The sequence below is a fragment of the Labrus bergylta genome, chromosome 6 (genome assembly GCF_963930695.1).
Source record: "Labrus bergylta chromosome 6, fLabBer1.1, whole genome shotgun sequence".
NCBI lineage: Eukaryota > Metazoa > Chordata > Actinopteri > Labriformes > Labridae > Labrus > Labrus bergylta.
Window position 1 is genome coordinate 6,625,310 of NC_089200.1, and position 20,672 is coordinate 6,645,981.

General features: G+C 41.5%; 1 protein-coding gene across 2 annotated transcripts in view; it reads right to left on the minus strand.

Moving 5' to 3' along the window:
• Positions 1-1,607: 1,607 nt before the first annotated feature.
• syde2 (synapse defective 1, Rho GTPase, homolog 2 (C. elegans)) overlaps positions 1,608-20,672 on the minus strand; it is a 52,491-nt gene continuing 33,426 nt past the window's right edge. For both annotated transcript variants that reach the window (XM_020633739.2, XM_020633740.2), the window contains exons 6-8: positions 9,771-9,952; positions 9,374-9,605; positions 1,608-5,027 (exon numbers count right to left, since the gene is read on the minus strand). In XM_020633739.2, coding sequence (XP_020489395.2) covers positions 4,339-5,027; positions 9,374-9,605; positions 9,771-9,952 — 1,103 coding nt within the window. In that variant the 3' untranslated portion in view covers positions 1,608-4,338. The remainder of the gene's footprint in view (positions 5,028-9,373; positions 9,606-9,770; positions 9,953-20,672) is intronic.

Genomic DNA, 20,672 nt, shown 5'->3' on the forward strand with positions numbered 1-20,672 from the left:
GGAGATTCCCACAAGCCAACAAGGGCAATTCCCTGTGTTATTTATCTGCTCTCTCAGTGCTTGCAAAACAAAGCAAAGAATCAACAGACAAAAAAAAAACACAGTCCGGTTTCCTCAATTTAACATAATCATGACCCGATACTGTAAACTGAGCAAACCGCTTGAATATGTTGTGTCATCACAAAGCCTTTTATGAATGGACTGCAGGTTTGTGTTTGCAGAAGTTAAAAGATGTTGACTTGGCTTGGGAATTAAAAACATACAATTCTGACTGTCATGCAAACCTTTACATTTACATGACATTTACTACCTTTGTTTAGTCCACTGCAAAGTCAGATCTGTTAAATCCTGTTGCAGTGATTTAGGTTGAGTGAGTTCTAATGATTTACTAATTTGGGGTTGTTCTGGTCATTCAAACCACAAGAGAAAAAAAAGTGATGATTATGATTGATGATGTTCTCTTGCCAATTGGTTCCCACCATCTAAAACAACCTGATTGGCCAATCTCAACCGTCTGTGTTATATTGGGTGGGTTTAATGAGCTTGTATCGTGGTGATGGTGTGCAGTGTTATAAGTCCACTATCAGAACAGGACTGGACAGTTGGGCAGCAGTGGTTCAATCTGTAGCAATTTATGTGTTGGGAACTTGAGGGCTACCAGTTTGAGTCCCCAAATTTGGGAATGATCTAGCTGGAGAGGTGCCAGTTCTTTTCCTGAGCAAATGTGTCCTTGAGCAAGGCACTGAACCCCCAACTGTTCGAGCGCTCTCTTATGTGCAGCCCCTCACTCTCTGACATCTCTCCATTAGTCCAAAGGATCCTGTTTGTGTGTATTTCAGCCTTTGTGTGTAACATGAATCAGCTACAGAGTGTACACATGAATTTCCCCTAGAGGGATTAATTAAGGATATCTTCATCTTCTTCTTCTTCTTCTTCTTCTTCTTTGTACCTAAAAATGTCTCCTAAATCTTGTCCTTCCAGATGTCTGTTAATTAAGAGGGACCAGGTTCCTCACGGGTTAGATGTTTGAACTAGCCATGCAGCCAAGCAGCTTAGAACTTGGTTGCATGGTTTCATGTTCTGATTTTATTGAGGCATCAAAAGGGGTTTTGGACTATTCCTGTCTATACCAACCCTTTGGTAATTTAGAATGACTGGAACGATTTGTTGCCAGTCTTAAGATGAGATGATTATTGAACTAAAACCTTGTTGAGGCGTTAAAGTGTATTTACTGTAAAATAAGGAAATATCTCTGACATGGAAGTTCAGACGGCAGAAAATCAGAATTCAATGACCAATTTTTAAATCTGTCCAAAAAAAAAGCAGCACAGTCCACAATTGAATGTAAAATAATATACTTTATTATGACCATACAATTACTCAGGATCAATACAAAGCAATGTTCTGTTTTGTCTTAGCTTTTCATGTGAGGTTTTTTCTCCAGAGGAAATAGAGGACAAACAGAGGATAGCTGCAGGTGTAATATTCTCTGACGGAGAGGTTCACTGGTCACTCGACATGCTATAAACTTGATGTTGGTGTCTATTCTGGAAAAAAGGCCCTGTTTTTTTTGTGTTTGTGTGTGTGTGTGTGTGTGTGTGTGTGTGTGTGTGTGTGTGTGTGTGTGTGTGTGTCACCCTGGCTACCAGATGGTTCATAAGGAACCCTGCTGGAAATCACTTTCACCGGACCGTCTTAAAGTGACAGTACCACATAGGAGGGAAAATAAATGGAAAAATATAAAAAATATAAAGGCCAACTAAACACAGAAAGGTTTACAGGGTGAATCCTTTTTAAGCCCAATGAAATGTTTGAACGTTAGATTCCTCACCTCAGTTCACTTAATGGTTAGGTCAGTTTCTCTTGTTTTTTTTTATTTTTTATAAATACACATCTTTAATTCTTGAAACATGCTGTTGATAATGCAGGTATGCAAATATCCTTTTTTAAATTTTTGCTTAAAGACCATCCTTTTTCTAAGATAAGACTTGGTAACGGTTCGATATGGAGATTTTGGCATTTGAATGACATGGTCATATGCTAAGACGAATGTGGATATTCTTTATTTTTACATACAATTTGGAAGAGCTTCTGTCAGGTGTGGTTTTTTTTGATCACCAAACACACAAAAGACAACGACAACCCGCCTCTAAGTCCTCTGGAGAAAAAGTTGATAATGTATTAAACATGCAGTCATCAGTCTAATGAGGGAACAGTGTGAAGGGCAAATGAGCACACATACCAAAATAAGTCTTTTTACACATAAATATCAAATACAAAGGCAGGTGAGAAGGAGCCTTGTTCACATCAGTAAAGCTTTTGACCATGCAACGTTCGGTACCTTTTTTAAAAAAAACAACAACATCATGAATACAGCTTAGTCCACCAGAGACACGACACGATGTCAAATATATACACAATACAATAAAAATAACAATATCACTTTTTTCTGCAAGAGCACAATTTTTTTTTCATATATTTTACAGCTAAAGTTGTACCATTAGTCCAGCACATAAACATGTGTACAGGTAGCTCGAAGGGAAGGGGAAAGCAACTATTGCTACAACACTAAGAGGTCATCAGAAGTATTTAAATACGCCATTGAAATAGAAGCTGTAAAAAATAATATACTCCGAATACATTTATATAATTATATACATATATAGGTTAAATACTGATCATTCTGAATCCCTGGATTGCTGAAAACGTCCTTTGTCGATTTAGGCAGCTAGCTTAGTCGTACCCTTTGCTAACAGTTTCCACTGCTTCTCTGTAAATTGTGCTTCACATTGTGAGTATTTCACTGTTATACCAAAAAATAAAAAAAATAAAGAAGCTGTGAGAAGCAGAAAGGTGACTGGTTGATGGTTTTTTTTAAAGGAATTGTTTGACATCTTGGGAAAATGTACTTCTGTAGAGATAAGAGAGCTGGTGAGAAGACATAAACCAGCCTTACGTTAGCTTAGCTATTTATTGTTCATAACAGACAAAATGAAGCCAACAAGAAAATCAAAAAACTTCAGATCCTCGAGGTCACTTGAGGTCGGCTGTGAAGGCGTCTCAATCCACGGAAACAAATACAGCCTGGTACAAACACAAAACAAACTTTTGGGTCTTTACAACTACATTTTTGTACCAGGCTGTAAACAACATCCTGCAGTAAAGGGAAGACTTTTTAACATGGGGGTCTATGGGGATTGACTCACTTCTAGGAAACAGCCTCTAGTGGCCTCTTGAGGAACTGCAGTATTTGCTCCTTCGCATTGGCTTCAGTTTCAATTTCCAAAAACCCTCTTGCTTCAATTTTTGTATTTAGCAAACATGACTGAGAGCGGTATTCATCTTTTCATCTCGATCTCAGAAAAGAAAAGCACATTTCCCCAAATATGACAAACGAGTACTCACTAATCCCTTTCCTTTAGAATTTAATGTTCAGAGAGGTTTGAGAGGTTTCTCCGTCAACTCAGTCAAATCTTTTTAAATGTATGAGCTAAAATGACAATCTACTCTACTGCCTGCCTTTTAAGTGCATTATTGTTGAACAACATTTAGTGTTTCATACCTCAATAGAAAAAGCTCTCTGCTGCCGTAAAAAAAAAAAGAAAGAAGGAAATCCACCCTCAAAGAGAATATACACGTTACTCTTTTATGATCCTGGTTTGAACTATTCAAACTTACAATACTCGACGTTACAGCGTCATCTAAAAGACAAGACTGCTTTTACATCAATTGAATGATTGTATTTGTCTGGAAACCAATGATTAAATATGAAATGTCCTGCTCCATTCAAGATTTTTCCTAAATGCTGCGTCATCATCCTTCCAAGAAAACACTTTTTGGGGGGAAACTCTGGAAACACTGGGATGTTGGCTGGCATCAGTGTCACAGTTTAAAAGCCCCATAGTACCTTTAGTGAATTTGTAACTTTTCATATATCTATCATTTAGACGATCTTATGAGGGGATACATTTTATTTAAGGGTGGATTTTCCTCTGACGAACCACCTTCACACAATTAAGGCACCTTTTAAACCCCTGAGGGGTCAATGGGTTCTTCTAATAAGAAGAGAAGCAACAACATGGAACACAGAACCAGGACTGCGACGACGACAACATAAAGTTAGACAGTCAACAAAATGTAAAGAAAATAAAAAAAATGTTATGGAATGTCAGTGGATAAGGTACTAATGTCAGAAGTGCCCCCCCCCATACGTCTCTTTACATCTCGTCCTTTAGATTTTAACAGCAGCACTGAAGCATGCTGCCATGGTGACAGCACGATATCTCAACGGAAACACTGCAGCCGTATCCTGAAGCACCTTTACCGGTAAAGAACGTCTCAGTATCCGACGTTCAGCTTGTTCTTGTTGAGCTCTCTCTCCAGGTTTCCGATCAGAGTGTCGATGCTCTCCTGCAGGTCTCTCAGGTTGACCCGGTTGCTCAGCACGGGGCTGATGTCCTGGATCTTCATGTAGGCCTGGTACGTGTGCTCTTTGGGCAGACGAGGGTGAAGGATGTGTTCACAAACCTTCTCCTCCTCCTTGTCCTCGAACATCTGCCCATTGCCTGAACTATCACTCTCTTCTTCTTTCTCCTCCTCTTCTTCTCTCTCCTCTTCCTCCTCATTCACCACCTCCTCTTTCTGAGGTTTCTCCAGCTCAGAGGGATCATCACACTCAGGGCTTGTAAAATGTTGCTCTCCATCTTCTTCTGCGTCCTCGGCCTTCACCTGCCCCTCCTCAGCCGTGTCCTCGGAGGGCACGTCGTCATAGTCCGCCTCTTCTTTGCTCAGAGGAGGCAGCAGGTCAGACGGGAAGTAGCGCTCTCCGCAACCGCTCCAGTCGCCGGCGTAGCGGTTGCTCGGGCTGTCCAGGCGCCCCGGTTTGGGACGCAGGACGCCGGCCATCTCCGCTTCAGAGAGGTTCAGGACCTGGGGGCGCTCCTTTCTCCGACGCAATGGAGGCGCTGACTGCAGGTCGGAGGAGGGTGCAGGAGGCTGGGACGAGGACTGACTGTAGGGGTCTATGACTAAAGAAGAAGAGAGGAGAGAGACACAAGAAAGGCAGAGTTATTTTAGGTCTTGAGCTTATATCCTTTAGGAATTGGTCGACATTATGAAAAATACACTTGTTCACTTCCATGCCAAGAGCTTGGAAAATAAGATTGGTCACAGTCTCATGTGTGCCAGGTAACAGCCAGAGGTACATGAAGATCTTTCTGTATTTGGAAATAACAACAACAATACAATGATGGTTTAAGGGTGATTTCATGGAAGAAGTCTCTCTTTTATACGTCTCTCTCGATTTTTCCTCCACCTGGATTATAAGTCAGTAAGACTTTATTTATATAGCACTTTTTAAACACACGGTTACAAAGTGCTTCACAGATAAAAGCAATCAAAAAATTCATACAGTGAGGCAAATGTGCAGAAATAAATCACAAAGTCGCACAAGGCAAACATATATGCACAAACACACACACACACAAAAAGAGTAGGCACAAGAAAGGGTGTTTTGGGTTTACATGAAGGCTCGTCTGTACAGGTGGGCTTTTTAAGATGCTTCTTGAAAGTGTCCAAAGATTCTGCTGATCTGAAGGTGAGTGGGAGTCGATTCCAAAATAGTGGGGGCTAAAACAGCGACGGCACGATCACCTTTTTGTTTTGTTTTTAATTCGAGCGGGGGATGGAAAGAAGGCCAAGAGAGTAGACGAGGGGTGGGAGATTGGTCTAAGTAGAAAGTAGTTCAAAAGGGAAATGCTCAGAGTGCGCACTGTGGATCAAGTTTTATTCAACGTAATTACAAGTTACATCGTGCCGTTAGAGGAAAAAAATAATCGTGAAATAATGAACCACCTTGCCTGGAAGCTGCTGCTGCTGCTGGATTGATGCTCTGCCGAGGCTACACACACTACACACGCTATTATCACCAAAAAACAAACTGAAATTATCTCCCCGCTTCAGAGGCAACGTGTTATTTACATCTCAGACATGAGTCACTGATGGTATGATTAAGTCATTAGCTGTCAGCAGAGGACATAAAGACACAAACACTGCAGCGTTTTGACACAAACGAGTAAAGCGCTGATTTTTCTTGAACACAGTAAAGCTGTCGGATGATGAACTGTTATCCCTGCACTCAATACAAGATACAAACACACGTGCCCAGACACAACATGCACCCACATTCTCCTCTCCTTCCTGTCTGTCTAACCATCTGCTCACACAGACTCTTGGCAAAATACATAATTCACACTTAACACACCCCCCCCCCCCCCCCCTCTCCCCAGCGTCTACAACACACATATGCTCATGCTTCCTCACTCCGCCCATCGCCCGAAGACGTGCACACTTTCAGGCTTGAGCAACGATGCCCCGGAGGCTCAGGTATGTGTGCGTTAAGGGCGTGAAGAGGGCGGCTGAAAGTATTCAGTAATGATTGTGAAATTTTAAGGTGAAGCTTTAGGGGCTGAGGGCTAAGGTTAAAAAACATGGAATGTCTCTAATTACGATTCCATTCCTCCTTCGCTCTGAGTCGGGGGGACGCAGGGCCGATGGAGATGTCATTGAGGGTGTAAACAAAGGCTTGAACCTGGACGGGAGGTTCTGTCAAGGTTATTACAGGTCATTATAGGCACTAGCCGTGTGTGACATCAGCTGCAGGCAAGAGTGCAGGACAAGTGCAGGCAACAACCAATGATTAAAACCATTTTCTTCAGACCACTTGACCCCACCGTCCTTCCTGCACTCTCTGCATGTGTGTTCTGTCTTAACTTTTTTTGCTTTATCTTTGAAACTCCACTCGTAAACGCTTGGCTACCTGCAATTATTGAATTGACAAACGAGACTCATTCAGCTGTTTTTGTTTCCTCTCCGTTTGTTTGTCTTCCTAAAGTCCATGTCGAGGGTGAAGGCTGCTTCACTTTAGCGGTTTACCCAAAACTGGTTCAGGATGCAGTTCAATGTAAGACAAGACTAGACACAGAGTCAGTCCTTTTCAGACAACAATCAGCAGATTTGAAGAGTTAAACTAACAGATACAGGGAAGATCTCTGCACAAATGAATCTTTCAGGGGTTGATTTTTTTTATTTATGTTTGATGATGCATGTGAGTTTTGTGTAGGGACATTTTGGCATGCATACTGATTATTAGAGTTGACTTATATAAAGCACCCTGGCAAAAATCTGCAACAAAAATCAAGACATCTTTTGTTAAAAAAACACAGATTTTTTTTTAACTTTTGCTTTGACGAACGTTACACTCTCAGCTGGCACTACACTGATTGTTAGCTTTTATGACACAATAATTTACATGCAATCAGTTGATTTTTATGGAAGTGGTGAGTAAATTGTGGTATCTTGATGAATCACCAGCTTACTCGTCGATACAGAGTACTGCATTTCAGACTGTATCTGAGGCTGATCCCAACACTTGTATCTGTATTGGAACATTTGTATGCAAAGCATTATAAAATCAAAGTTTAGTCCAAAAATCAATAATTTCGTTCCTCATTATATCTGTAATGTTTGTCAAATTTGTCTTTCTTGGCTGAGACTGTCAGTGCACCTCTGACTTCATCACAGATTGATTAGAGAAGTTAAAAAAAGACAAATCTCCAAGGTTAAAGATATGAAATGAGTCTCTGTGACTGATACAAGTTTTACCCCCTGCGGCTCTTTTTCCTCAGTGCTGATTAATCGGTGGGCTCGCTCGTCTCTCACACTGAGCAGACAGCTGCAGCTGGCACAGAGCAGCTGTGCAGGCAGACTGGTGACCCGTGGTGCGAGGAGCTGGTGCTGGCTGTCTGTCTGCTCTCTGTCCTTGGGTCGGTGTTTTTATCTTAAGAAAGTTTGGTTTACATTGGGGTTTATTCCCTGAGCTGGGATTGGTTCGGCGTCTAACGATGAAGCGGTCTGTGGAGAGTTTTTTTTATCTTTGAGGAAGTCAACAGATGGTTGCCCGTGGCTATCGGAGCTGAAGTCGTGCCAGTGGCGGATAACCTCAAGGATCAAAGCGGCCCCGCCCTTTCTGCACTTTGTAGAGCTGAACCACAGAGCTGGCACTGATCTGTACAAGCCACTCAACATAAAGGGCTATAGGCTTTATATATTTACACCACATTTATCACAGATTACTCATAACCTCAGTTTTGAAAGCCCTTTTCACACATGCATTTCGAAAGATTTCTAGGAAATGTCAGTACAGTCCGCTCCTAAAACCCTCCTGGGTTGTTCTTTTACACGTCCAAGATCAGGGACAAAGCAATAGAATCTGAAGCTATGATGACAGTTATTACCTCTTTATCAATGCTATGTGTAATAAATGGTTATATTCACAGTGTAAATTAAAGAGTGGAACAGAACATACTGGTGAGCAGAGTTGCTCAATGGTTGAGCAATTTAAACGTCAATCCGACTTCTTGCAGGAATTTTATTAGGAAGCTAGCTGGACAAATCTGGATAAAGTTAGGTTCAAATTTGGGTTCACACATTCAGTTCACTCAGCTCCAATCCCATGCCCACACGAGCAGCAGCCTCTTCACATGCTGATCGTTGTATCAGCAGGATAAGATCCTTAATTAGTGATTGGATGCACTTGTGGAGGTGAGCACTCAGAAACTCAACATGCACGTCTCACTTTGTGCTGATTGAAATGTCTGCACAAGTTATTGGCGTCTGTTCAGTCCAACTATGATTCAATAAGAATATTCTTCATGAAGTGTTTGCAGAACATTTCTCCATTCTCTCCTCAGCTTGAGAAACTCTTAAGCCTCTTAAAAGTCCTCCTCACAGTTTGACACTTTAGGAGCTCTCTTGAGGGCGAAGAAGCTTTGTGAATGACTTTCATCTTTACAAGAATCCAGTCCTAACTTTGAGGGGAAGTTCTGAGAAGATGTCCAGACTCTAAGAATTTTCTTTCATTAAGAGCAACTTTTAAGTACTTAGGAGGCTTTGTGAATACAGTCCCAGGAGTGTTATGCACATGTGAAAAGTCCCAAAACAAAAATGTACAAAATCAATATGACAGGTAGAAAAAACAAAAACAAATGCGTCAGTTTTTTAACACTAATATTATTTTAGCTGCAAGTTGTTTTAGAGGATCTAGATCTAGACTATTTTTGTGATTACGTCGTGGAAGGAAATGTATTATATTATTATAAAAATATACTTAATCTCTGCTTTCTTGAGCTTTTTTGTTTTGTTTTTATATTTTTTCAGTGTTGGGGGGGTTTCTACTGTGTGTTTTGTTTTGCGTTGACGTAGTGAAGAAGACCGTAGTTGTTGCTGCTGTTTTAGCTTGAGATGAGCCTCAAGTTAATAAAAACATTGATTAAAGGCAGGCCTGATGATCGTTATCACTCAAACTGTCTCTCACCTGGCCAGAGCTGCAGCAGGTAGTGCAGGACCTCGATGTGTTTTTTGAAGTGAAGCGCGCTGGCCAGCTCCTCGGAGTCGATGAAGACGCGGTTGGTGTGGCACGACGCCTCCTGACGCTGGCTGAGCAGCACGGGGCCGAAACACACCGCCAGGTTCTGACACGTCATCTTGTTCACTTCCTGGTAAGACGCTACCAACTTCAGGTGGTCGAGAAGACGCCGCAGTGTCATCTGTGGGACAAAAACACACAGAAAAGAAAAATGTTATCATAATGAACATCAGTTCTGCAAGAGTCCCAAAACAAACGATCATATTTATCTATAGAACTGTTAGCCCCTTCAAAAACTCTGATGTCTGAGAGACGAATCAGAAGATGTGCGCTTTGCATGTCTCACCCTCTCCACGTCCGGCAGGTTGTCCAGCAGGCTGACCGTGTGTTCAGAGTCGGCCTGGTCGTTCTCGCAGCCCGAAGCTCCGATCCGCAGAGGCCTAATTGCCATGGACTCCAACACGGCTTCGTACAGCGGCTTGGTGATCAGCGGGTAGGGCAGCTCACGCAGATAGTCCTTCAGTACTCCTGAAAGTTTGAAGGAGAATGGAGAAACTCTGTGAACAACTTCTTTCCTGGACCTAACTGTTGTGTAATACGAAATATCAAACCAGGGGGGAGTGCTGTTATACTGAATGTCAGTCATTGAAGGTAATCTCAGCCTTGCGGAAATTTTGGAGTAAGTACACAAGCTGTTCTATTTTGCTTTAATACAAGTTTAAAAAGCAGCGTGTCGTTTTAAAAATTAATATGAAACAATAAATTAGTACATTTATTAGTACAACTTCCTCTGTGACTTGAATGAAACAAGACGGTTACCAAGCAACCAACCTTTTTTCCTACATTTTTCTACTTTGCATATGTTTACAAGGTAGGCTGGACTAGCTACTCTGAACATTAATCTTTATATTTGTATCCATTAAACAAATCAAGCAGCAAACTCTGGTGTTAAAGCCAAGGCAGAACTGCAACAAACTGCAGTTCCTCGCTTGTCCACCTGAGGCAGTCTCCAAAAACCATGAATCCTTATTAGTCCTCATGTCAAAATGCCCTTTTCACAGCAGAAATAAACATGTTTACGGCCTGGTAGAAATCATTTTTGCTCTTTATAACTCATTTCTTTATTGGTCAAATATTTTACAACACATTTGTTTTGATTATTCTGAAGAGTTTTTGCACGGCTGAGCTGACTGACAGGTGGGCTCATTGTGGCTGTTTGCCAGAAGGCTTAATGCCCACCTCAACTCCAGCTCTTTGCTTGTTTCAGAATTAGCCAAAAGTTTAAGTGGAGTCACCATTTCCAATATGGCGACGCCCGTCTTTGGGCTTCACAATGCCGGTTTGGTGATGTCACTGAGACTACCCCCATGTTTAATGCAGACTATGATACAGATAGATAAATAACAGTGAGCGTACAATTGCTTTTGGTAGCAAGTGTGATGGATTGGTTCTCTATAATGATCATGAAGTTTGTTAATTTCCAGTATTCAGAACAGAAGAACTGCTGTACTCAACGCTCTTCCCATCAGATTTCTTGGATGGCATGTATAACTCTTAAAAATCACAGTTTGCCATCTCGCTTTATTAAATAACAGAACCTGGCCCAGTCTCTTGGCTGTGAATTGAGCACCCATTGTTTCCCCTTAGTGATCCTGTGGCATCTACCAAAATGCCTGATTAGAGACGGCCGTGATTTTTGCAGCCAACAGTTTTAGCACAATCACACCTGTGACTTCAGCCTCCTGCGCTTCACACAAAAAGCTACGGGACAACATGAAACCCACGCTGTCTTTCTCCACTAAGCCCCTGAAATATCGCCGGCATGTCCCTTCATCAAAGGCGAGAGAGGCGGGGGAGAAAGAAAAAGAACGAAGAATAAATAGGGGAATAAGAGAGGCTTGTTGGCACGGTGACAGCTCTTTGTGGTGAGTGTGTGCTCTCTGTTCCCTCTGCACGAGCCTGGATCAGTTTTCAGAGACAGCTGGGGGATGTGTAATCAAAGCTCATTGGTCACTCCCCAAACGAACACACTGATCCTAAACGAAAGGAAATGACACAGTTGTGGAGGAATATTTGAGCGTGTATGTGTGTACGTTTCTTTGATGTGATGTCATAACGAGAACATAGTGATACACATATTGGGGGGGGGGGGGGGCGGGATTTAATATGGCTTACAATGGAACTAAAACTAAAGTCAGTCGAATAATTTGAAACGCGGACTACTGAAAGAAAAGATTCAAAGTGCTAAAGCAGAGTCTGACAATAAAAACTGACAAAGAGATAGATCCTGTAGGCGTTGATAGATGATTGTGTGATGTCTTGAATAAACAGAACATGCGACTATAACAGAGATTTTTTTTTGTTGCTATTTTTGTTCCACATTTAAATGCTAAAAACGTTGGATTATCTTCTGCAGGCTGGGCCTATTTTTTCTTCATTTATTTCTTGGCACAAACTCCGTGGTACATTCATGCCGCAGTGGAATATGAATATTCATGCTGAGTATTGTGGATGTAATGCTCTGAGATTCTTTCTTTCTTTGTTTTTGGCACAATCATTGTAATGTATCACGCTGCTGATTAATTCAGGACTGACATGTGAATATTTAGATTTAGTTTAAGGCATGTTTCCTTTTTGGGGGGGGGGGGTTGTTGGATCTCTGGATAGAGGATGATTTGTGTTTTTCATTGTCCTCTTGTATTGAAACATTTAGTAGTATAAACCAGAGCCATGGAGATGTGTACATTTTATCATACTGTTTTTCTGCACCTGCCATGTTCTGTCATCAATCAGGTGAAATGCTGAGTGTGAAGATATTTGACAATATAAACGTGGCAGCTATATTCTCCACTCGGAGTTTGAAGCTGAATGGGATTCTTAAAGAATTGCTTTCTGATTAAGAAGCAACTGAAAAGACAGTGTGTAGTTAAAATCTGAAGGGACATTACAACATCTTTAAAAAAAAATGTAAATAACCCAGAAGCTATGAAGCTATTTGTCGCGCTTTCAACCACATCTCTGTATCGGTATTTCCTTAGTTTGTTATAAGTACCAATTTTTTTTACTATTGAATCTTGAAATATGAAATGTTAGCATAATCTAGGAAGTGGTTGTTCCAGTGTTAGCTGTCGCTCAACCGTAGCTAATGCTTAAAGGCTTTATATGTGATTTTTTTGATCCAGTAGATGTCGCCCTTGAGCACCAGCATGAAACCAAAACAACTCGCGCTGCATTGTTGTGTTAGCATGCTAATGCTAGCGATCTTTATTATGCTGGTATCTTCACACTGCATGTAAATTTACCTGAAATGAGCGTGATCTAGAAACACAGTTAAGCAGTGAGTACAGTATGTTATTCTTCTTTTCTCTAGTCCCTCAATTAAACAACTTTTATACACGAGGGGAGGAGTCAGCCGGCCGTCCCGGCGATGTAAACAAACTGAAGATAGGACTCTGACAACTCTGAAAACATCACAGACAGTGGGACTCTGGTGTTACACCCATTGTAGACAGTCATGACTCACAGAGTTATTTTCAGAGGATATACTTGATTTCTATCTAAAATCATATAAAGCCTTTAACCAAAAATTTTTTTACACCAGAATTACGGTTTGACATGAAAGCGTTTGAAAAGGAAATTATTAGTCAGATTCTCTGTGTTTATACGACGTGAAGCCTTGAACACAGCGCTACATTAGAACAGCGTGTAAGCCTCATTTGAATGAGGTGGATATGTTCTGTTTGGAGATGCTTTCTTAAAGAATCATGCTATCAAGTGTCAGAACATGTAAGATAAATAAACGTTGTCACATACATTACTTATAGAGAGTACAATATCAATAAGTTTGCAGCACATGTAAACTCATTTAGATCCACGTCAACCATCATCCTGTTCATAGATATTCCAAAAATAGGGACACAATCCTTTGAGCTTTCGTTTGTGACACTCATTAGGACGCTTTAAATAGAAGACTATATCAGCAGTACATGACTGGATTATCTCAAATGAGGTGTATTTCCTGTTGCTTTCTATATACAGCCAACTACGATACGACTCCCTGTAAATCCTCCGTCATCCCTTTAGGCCGAGTGAGGAGAACAGAGGGCACAGTTTAACACGCTGACTTCTAAATCCCAGTAAATCCCTGTGTCGCTCTCTGAAGGACCCTGAGGCTCGAAGACACTCAAGTCTGTTTCTAACCTTTCATTGTGTGTCCACCACCCTGCTAATCTCTGGAGAGTAAACACATTTCAAACTATACATGTCAGTGTTTTGAGGTGACGACACTTCCATTTTTCTGTTTCTTCTTTTCAAACGGCTACACGGGCGTGCGAGTTTTGAATACAGGATTAAAAAGAGTGAAAGACGGATCTGTGTCAGTTCACTGTTACACGACAAAGCTTCAGATTAGCATTAGCATGTCTGCACAAACAAAAGCTCCTGTAACCTGTAGGGACATCATATCCTGATCAGACCGCTCAGCCATCACAATAAATCTCATTGTAACATCTGTTGGCACAAAACTACTTCATTAGTTATTAAGGACATTGGTTTGAGTTAAATTATTATAATATTTAAAAACTCAAGTTCTGTACTTAAAATCTGCCACATAAAGTGTGAGGTCACAGAGGACACAAAAAAGGGTCCGTCAGGTAAGTCTAGTGTTTGTTTGTTGTGAATGTGTTCCCACAAAAAAGAGAAATACTTGAAAGAAACATACAGAACATAAAGTCTGATTCAAGCCAGATACACTCTCTAAAGAAAAATACTTTCTCCTCTTGCTTTACGATCCCAACAACAACCGTTTTCTCTGAACTTGAGATTTGACTTGTTCTGACAAACACGCACAATGATGCACAGCGATGTTGTGCATTCCTGTTGCAGTCAGTGACTTTCTGAAGAAAAAAAAAGCTCATATGCCAAACAAGCTTTTGGGTGAACTTTGTAGGCCTCACCCTCGCAATGACAGCTGGAAGTCAGCCAGTGGCGGTTCTAGACCACTTTTACTGAGGGGGCCAAACTGGGGCCAGTTGTTTTGTCAGAGTGGAACATTAAACCCGGGTGAAAAATAGACAAAGCTTTCAAAATATATATATATTATGCCAAATAAAAGCACACATCATAAAATAATACCATGATTTATATTTGTTTCAGTAACAGTATTTAATGCTAGATTGTTGAGTCAAATACTAGGGCGGTTCTTCCTTTTGGAGGGGTGGCCACATGGGGGGACCAAGCTCAGTGTTACAGGGCACTGGCCCCTGTTGGCCCCTGCCTAGAACCGCCCATGTAGTCAGCGGGGTCAGACTTCACAAGAACTTCAGGCGAACATGCAATGGAAACATCATAAAAAAACATCGCTGCAATTGGACACATCCTATGTGCGCTGTTGGTTTGTGTAGCTGATGTGTAGCGGCACGTTTTGTTTTCACTCCTTGATTCCTAATCTTCTCTTATCATTGATCTCATCTAGTTTGGCATGAAATCTGGTATGAGCAGAAAGACACTCAAACACAAGGTGCACTCACTCTCCTTTAACACTCCTCTAGACGTGCTGATTTCCAAAACAGATTACACTGAAACGCTCTGAGTACATCCTCCAGCTTCCTGTTGTCTATCTTCACAGAGATAATAATAATCTGCTTGTTTCATCGCAGGAAAAAAAACAGACTGCCTGAAAGCAAAAATATAGCTATGCGTCTTTCTCCTTATCTCTGCAAATCAGAGCTTTTTTTTTTTCCTGCAAAAACAAGCATGCTAACATAAAGCAGAGACATCCCACTTGTTTTTTTTTTTTTTATCTCTTAAAGTGGAAACTGAAGCATGGTGGACCTTCTGACCTTCCCCGTGCTGCGAGGTGGATCATCCAGACACAACAACAGCGGGACTGTTAAACGTTAGCATCGCATCATGGGACAAAACGTCCTCTCTATGCCCTTGTGTGCAATGTATGATGACTTATGATACATTTTTATTACTTTTTTCCATTTCAGTAATTAAAAAAAAAAAATCTCAGTTGTATTTGTGTTTGTCTGAAGTGAGGAGAATGCAGCCATTCAGGTAAATCATTAGCCCGCTATGAGTCAGTGCTCCTGTTTACTTAGGTGTCTTTGCCCCAGTTGGTGCTTGCTCACACACACATACACACACCCACACCCCTCCACACACATATATATATATATACACAACACATGCTCAGTGAAACATGAACACACACATACATACACAAGGTCATGGGCTCAGGGGTGAACAGGTGTTGCCTCCCCTGCAGGTGCTTCACTTTCCTTCACAGCCAAGTTGACAACCAGCACACGCCGAGTGTCTGTTCTCTCACTTTTAAACTCTCTGGCTTCACACCAGAATAATGAACAACATTAGATATCTAGTATCTACACCAACATTATGAATTATCAAGACCAAACCGTTACATGAAACCCCTTTAGACCAGGGCAGGGGCTAAGAGCAGCTTTTATGTATGTGTACTTTATTTACCTGAGAGTTTAAGCATTGACACATTTTTACTATTTTAAAACAAATATCTGAACCATTTACTTCTTGCATTTTCAAGATCAATTTTAAGACTTAATGGACGTAACAAAAACACATTGAAAATACAGTTTCTTGGCATTTTCATGAGTGGATTTTTACGTGACAGGCACCGCAAACATAAACATACTAAGAGGTAAAAGATATAATACAATTGACCAAAAGGGGACCCGATGCACAGCCAACCTATGTTCTAAGATGCCGGTCGGTTGCAGGAACTAGTGTTGAAGACCACACTAACCGAGACCAAGACATACCCGAGACCAGAATGCTCTGAGACCGAGACAAGACCAAGGCCAAGACCAAGGCAGGGTGAGACCGAGGAAAGACCAAGACCATAAATATATAAATATAAAAATCATCATCCTGTGTGCAGCTGGCATGTCACTCACTTAGATAAAAAAATCTAATTATGAATAAATGACGGTAGGAAAAAAAGTCCTCCCAGTCCGAGACCGAGACAAGACCGGGTGAAAATTGATTCTGAGACAAGTTAGAGACCTTAAAAAAATGACTAGCAGGAACACACAGTGACAGAAGACATAAAGAATATTCATCATCCAAGACGCAAAGTCCATGATCATTCATTTCAGTCTAACTTTATTTTATTATACCTAAAGTCTGGTTTGAAAGTTTCACTTTGCATAAGGGTCAGTGAGATTTGAACAGAAACAGTCAGTGGAGTCGTGCTTCACAGGGAACATTTGTACTTTTACACTGTGAGTGCATTTCCATGTTTCTACTTTTTCTTGTGTAAAGTTGAATCGGTAGAGTCACAAGTATCCGTACTTCTAGATGACTTTCCAAATGTTTACTTCTGCCACCTCTGGTCCCCTAAAACAAAGCTTCAAAAACACGATACAATTGAAGCCACAGACAACAGCAGCTACAAGTATTTTGATGTAAATGGGTTTTTTTTCTTCTTCCAATCAATTCAAACTCAGAGCTCCAAAATGAGCCACCAAACACTACAAGGCACACAATGCACTGGGGCACGGCTCTACCTTTGACCTCTTGTTCAAACAAAAGCGGAAGGTCACTCCTCTTGTCAGCGCTGCAGTCGACGCCTCGACCGGAGAACAAACGGGGGTTTGTTCTCCCTCCTGCCCTCCCTTTGCTGCTGTCATGCACGCCCCCACAGCACTAGGGGGGGCCAGAGGAGATTTGTGTGTTTGCTGCCTTGTCTGGTGGCACGGTATGTCTTTTTACACACTGCTGTGTTTTGGTTTCATTAGGTCAACTTTTCCACAGCAACCCCCCCCCCCCATTAAAAAACCCCAAAGGACCCCATTCCTGCCTGTGGAAACATCGGCGCTCTTTTGTAATATGTGTTTACATCAGAGAGAGACTTCGACATTTATTCCCGATGACAGTTTAAGAAATATTCCGTCACCCACGCTTGCTCTTTGTAAAGCGGTTGCCTGCTTCCCCGAGCCGGCCCAGGGTTCAGCTAATCCCCCCATGCGTGAGCCAAATACCATCTGTGTTTGTTCGGCAACAAAGGGGGCACTTGTTAATGACTTTCCATGTCTTCACTGGAGTACTGCTCGGGTGGGGAGGGGGGGGGGCAGAGGCAGAGAGTAGTAGGCTATGGAAAAGACGAGTCAGGGTAGGTAAAATTAAAGACCACAAACTAGGATCAATAACTGCTGCGGGCCTCGGACACGCTGCTTTCATTTTAGTGAGGACGACAGAGGACGGCTGAACCAGTTTAGCGTCACTGGATCAACTTCAGGAGCTTCGTTTCCACTCAAAAGGCCAAAACAGGCCGAGGGCTTCATCAACAGCCAAGGTCGCAACAATGTGCTTTAACGTCAAACTGCTTCACACTGATTGTTTCTGTTCCTGCAGCCTGGAGGAGCTGTAAATAATGTGTGATCTGAAGCTCAGGCGGTAAACATTTTGAGGTTGTTCTCTGTTTATACTTAAAGCCAATTTGTGCTGATGTGATGGCACCAACAAGGCTGCCAAACAGCCCGATAGGCTTTTACTGACTCACCTGATCTACCAAACTAACTGACCGGAGACTTCCTTACCATGAAGACTGTACGGTATGTTAACATCAATGGCTGCTGAGAAGAATCATCATTTTATAATAACCCCTCCATTCAGAAATATCACCAATAAAGTGGATGGCTTTTTCCAGGTGCTCACATTGACAATGTAGTAAACTGCAGGTGAATGCAAGTCTTGCCTTATTATACGCTGTTTAAGACTGAACTGTGACAGGAGCCTGCAACTTTGTAATGTTCTAAAATGTTAATGTAAACCAATGCAACTGAATTTTCTGGTGTGTTATAAGCCCATGAGGGTTGGGCACTTTATGTGCATGACATAAAAATAAATTCAATCAATCAATCAATCAAAATATTCCTTAAAACTGTAGAGAGGAGGATGGGACTGGATAATGTTAAAATGTTTGAATTCTTTTGGGGGGCATTTCACAAAATCAGCTGTCTCTGTTTACATTGAATGTTGACAGCAGTCTTAATACTCAGAGGACATGCTATAATGAAGTATTAAAGAATAAGAAAAAGCACTCTGAAGATGTTGTTACATTTTCATATTAGCTTTTTTTCCCCTTAAAAGTAAGGTGATAAAATCAGCACCCTCATGCCTGTAGAGCTGGTTAGCTTAGCTAAACATAAAGACTGGAAACAGTTAATCTGCTCATCATGCCTGTTTTAAAATGTGATAGAATCCCCTCTACAAGTGCCTCTGAACAGAATAAAACTTTCACTAGGATGCTAAATCGTCTCTTTTGCCATCTATCTCAGTTAAAGTCTCCTGCTCTGACTCTTTAACCTCTACGACAGAGTAGATGAGGCAAACTATAGGCTTTCCAATATTTGACACAAATAATGCAAACTGAGAAACGAGCGCATCCAATGCTGAGACAAAACAAAGTGTAATCCTAAAGCACTCTTTCTCTGACGTCCTCTCTATACCTGTTCACAGGAAGTGTCACCATCAGATTACCAGCTCATCTAACAGAGTAACGTCTGAACAAAAAGCTGCAGAAGATTCACGGCACCCTTTGATTAAAATGTGGCTTGAAAAATGGTTTGTGATTTGAAACAACGGAGGGCTGAGCTTGTTTTGCAAGCTTTGGAGTGAACTCTGATCCCTGGGTAATCCCTTTCACCACCTCCTCTTTTAAATTAGCCGTGTGACACGCCAGCCCTCAGAGCTCATCCATTAGCTGTTTGCTTATTAGCCTCTGGTCTGACTCCACGCTGCAGAGATGGTAACCCAACACTCTGGCTTTATATTTTTAAAGAAGTAGACTGTAAAACATTTATAGATTAAGATAAAGCACATTGCTTGAAATATGAGGAAGTTAAACATCAATATGGACACAAAAAAAGTAGAATTAGGTCAATGAAACAGCCGATTTTAACCAAATGTTCCTTGAAAGTATGTTTTAAGTGTAAACCTATGATTATATCTCAGATGGACATTTTTCACCACACACCATACACCCCTCATCGTCCTCCCTTCCCCCTTCTCTCTCTCTCTCTCTCCGCTCACTCCGGCCCATCTGCAACTCGCTTGGTGGAGCAAATTTAGGCAGCGAGAGAAAAACCAACAAGCCACGCTGGTGCTGGCCCTTTTTTTCTGACCCGTTCAACTGTTAACTGTGTTCTTTGCCCTGCCATGCAAATGCATGCGGATCAAAGCAGGCATGATAGGATGACGCCTATACGGGGCCTCTTCCCAAAACCAACAGCAGCTCCTACAATGCCCAGTGGTTTCCGTGGTCTTCCTCTTTTTGTGGGAGAAAAAAAAAAATCATGACCAAGTGATTTTCTACAACTCCCCCCCCCCCCCCCCCCCCCCCTCCTCCTCCTCCTCCCCCTCCTCCTCCTCCTCCTCTCCTCATCTGTGGCTGGAGTCATTACTCAATCCAATGACACGGCTGTTTCTGTAAGATGGAGACACTTTGGGAGATGTGCTGTAACTCACTGTTTCCATTTTTAATTTTGCAGCAACAGAGCGGAAACAGGCTGCAACTCACAGGAATCTGAGTGGCACTTAAATTACTGGCTTCAAGTATGAGACATGAAATTTGCAGAAACTGCCTGTGGGACAATCAAACTAGTTTCACACTTCACACGCTATAAATAACCAGACCACAGTCTGAATACCGAACTTATCTCAGTCTGAGATGAAATACTGGATTCTTTCTTTTTCTTTATCAAAGAAACATGTTTCCCTGCTACTGTGAGTAAAATCCTGTCTTATTTTAGGATTTTAAGGGCTACCTGAAGTTATAACACAAGAACTGTCTTTACTAAAGAGTCTCTGAACTCAAGTCTAAAGAATAAACAGGACTCCTGTATCTCTTCAAGGGGATTTGCTATGATGACCTTTAAAGAAAGTATTGTAAATGTTTTAACAATGAAGCTTTTACTCCAAAACAAGAGAAGTATGGTGACGTTTGAAAAAAGATTAGCCAACATGCACATCACTTATCTACTTATAATGCACAAAGACTCGCACCACAATGGCTCCCAATGATATACTTATTTGTTTGCTACATGCATCAACGAACATAACTTTTCGAGCCCCGTCGGGATTCTCAAATAAATACGTTTATCTTTTGGGAGAGCCATAGTGTTGCGAGTCTTTGTGCATCATATCTAGACATTTAACGCTACATTCAACTTCTTTATTTCATTCAGTCTGACTCTCTTGAACT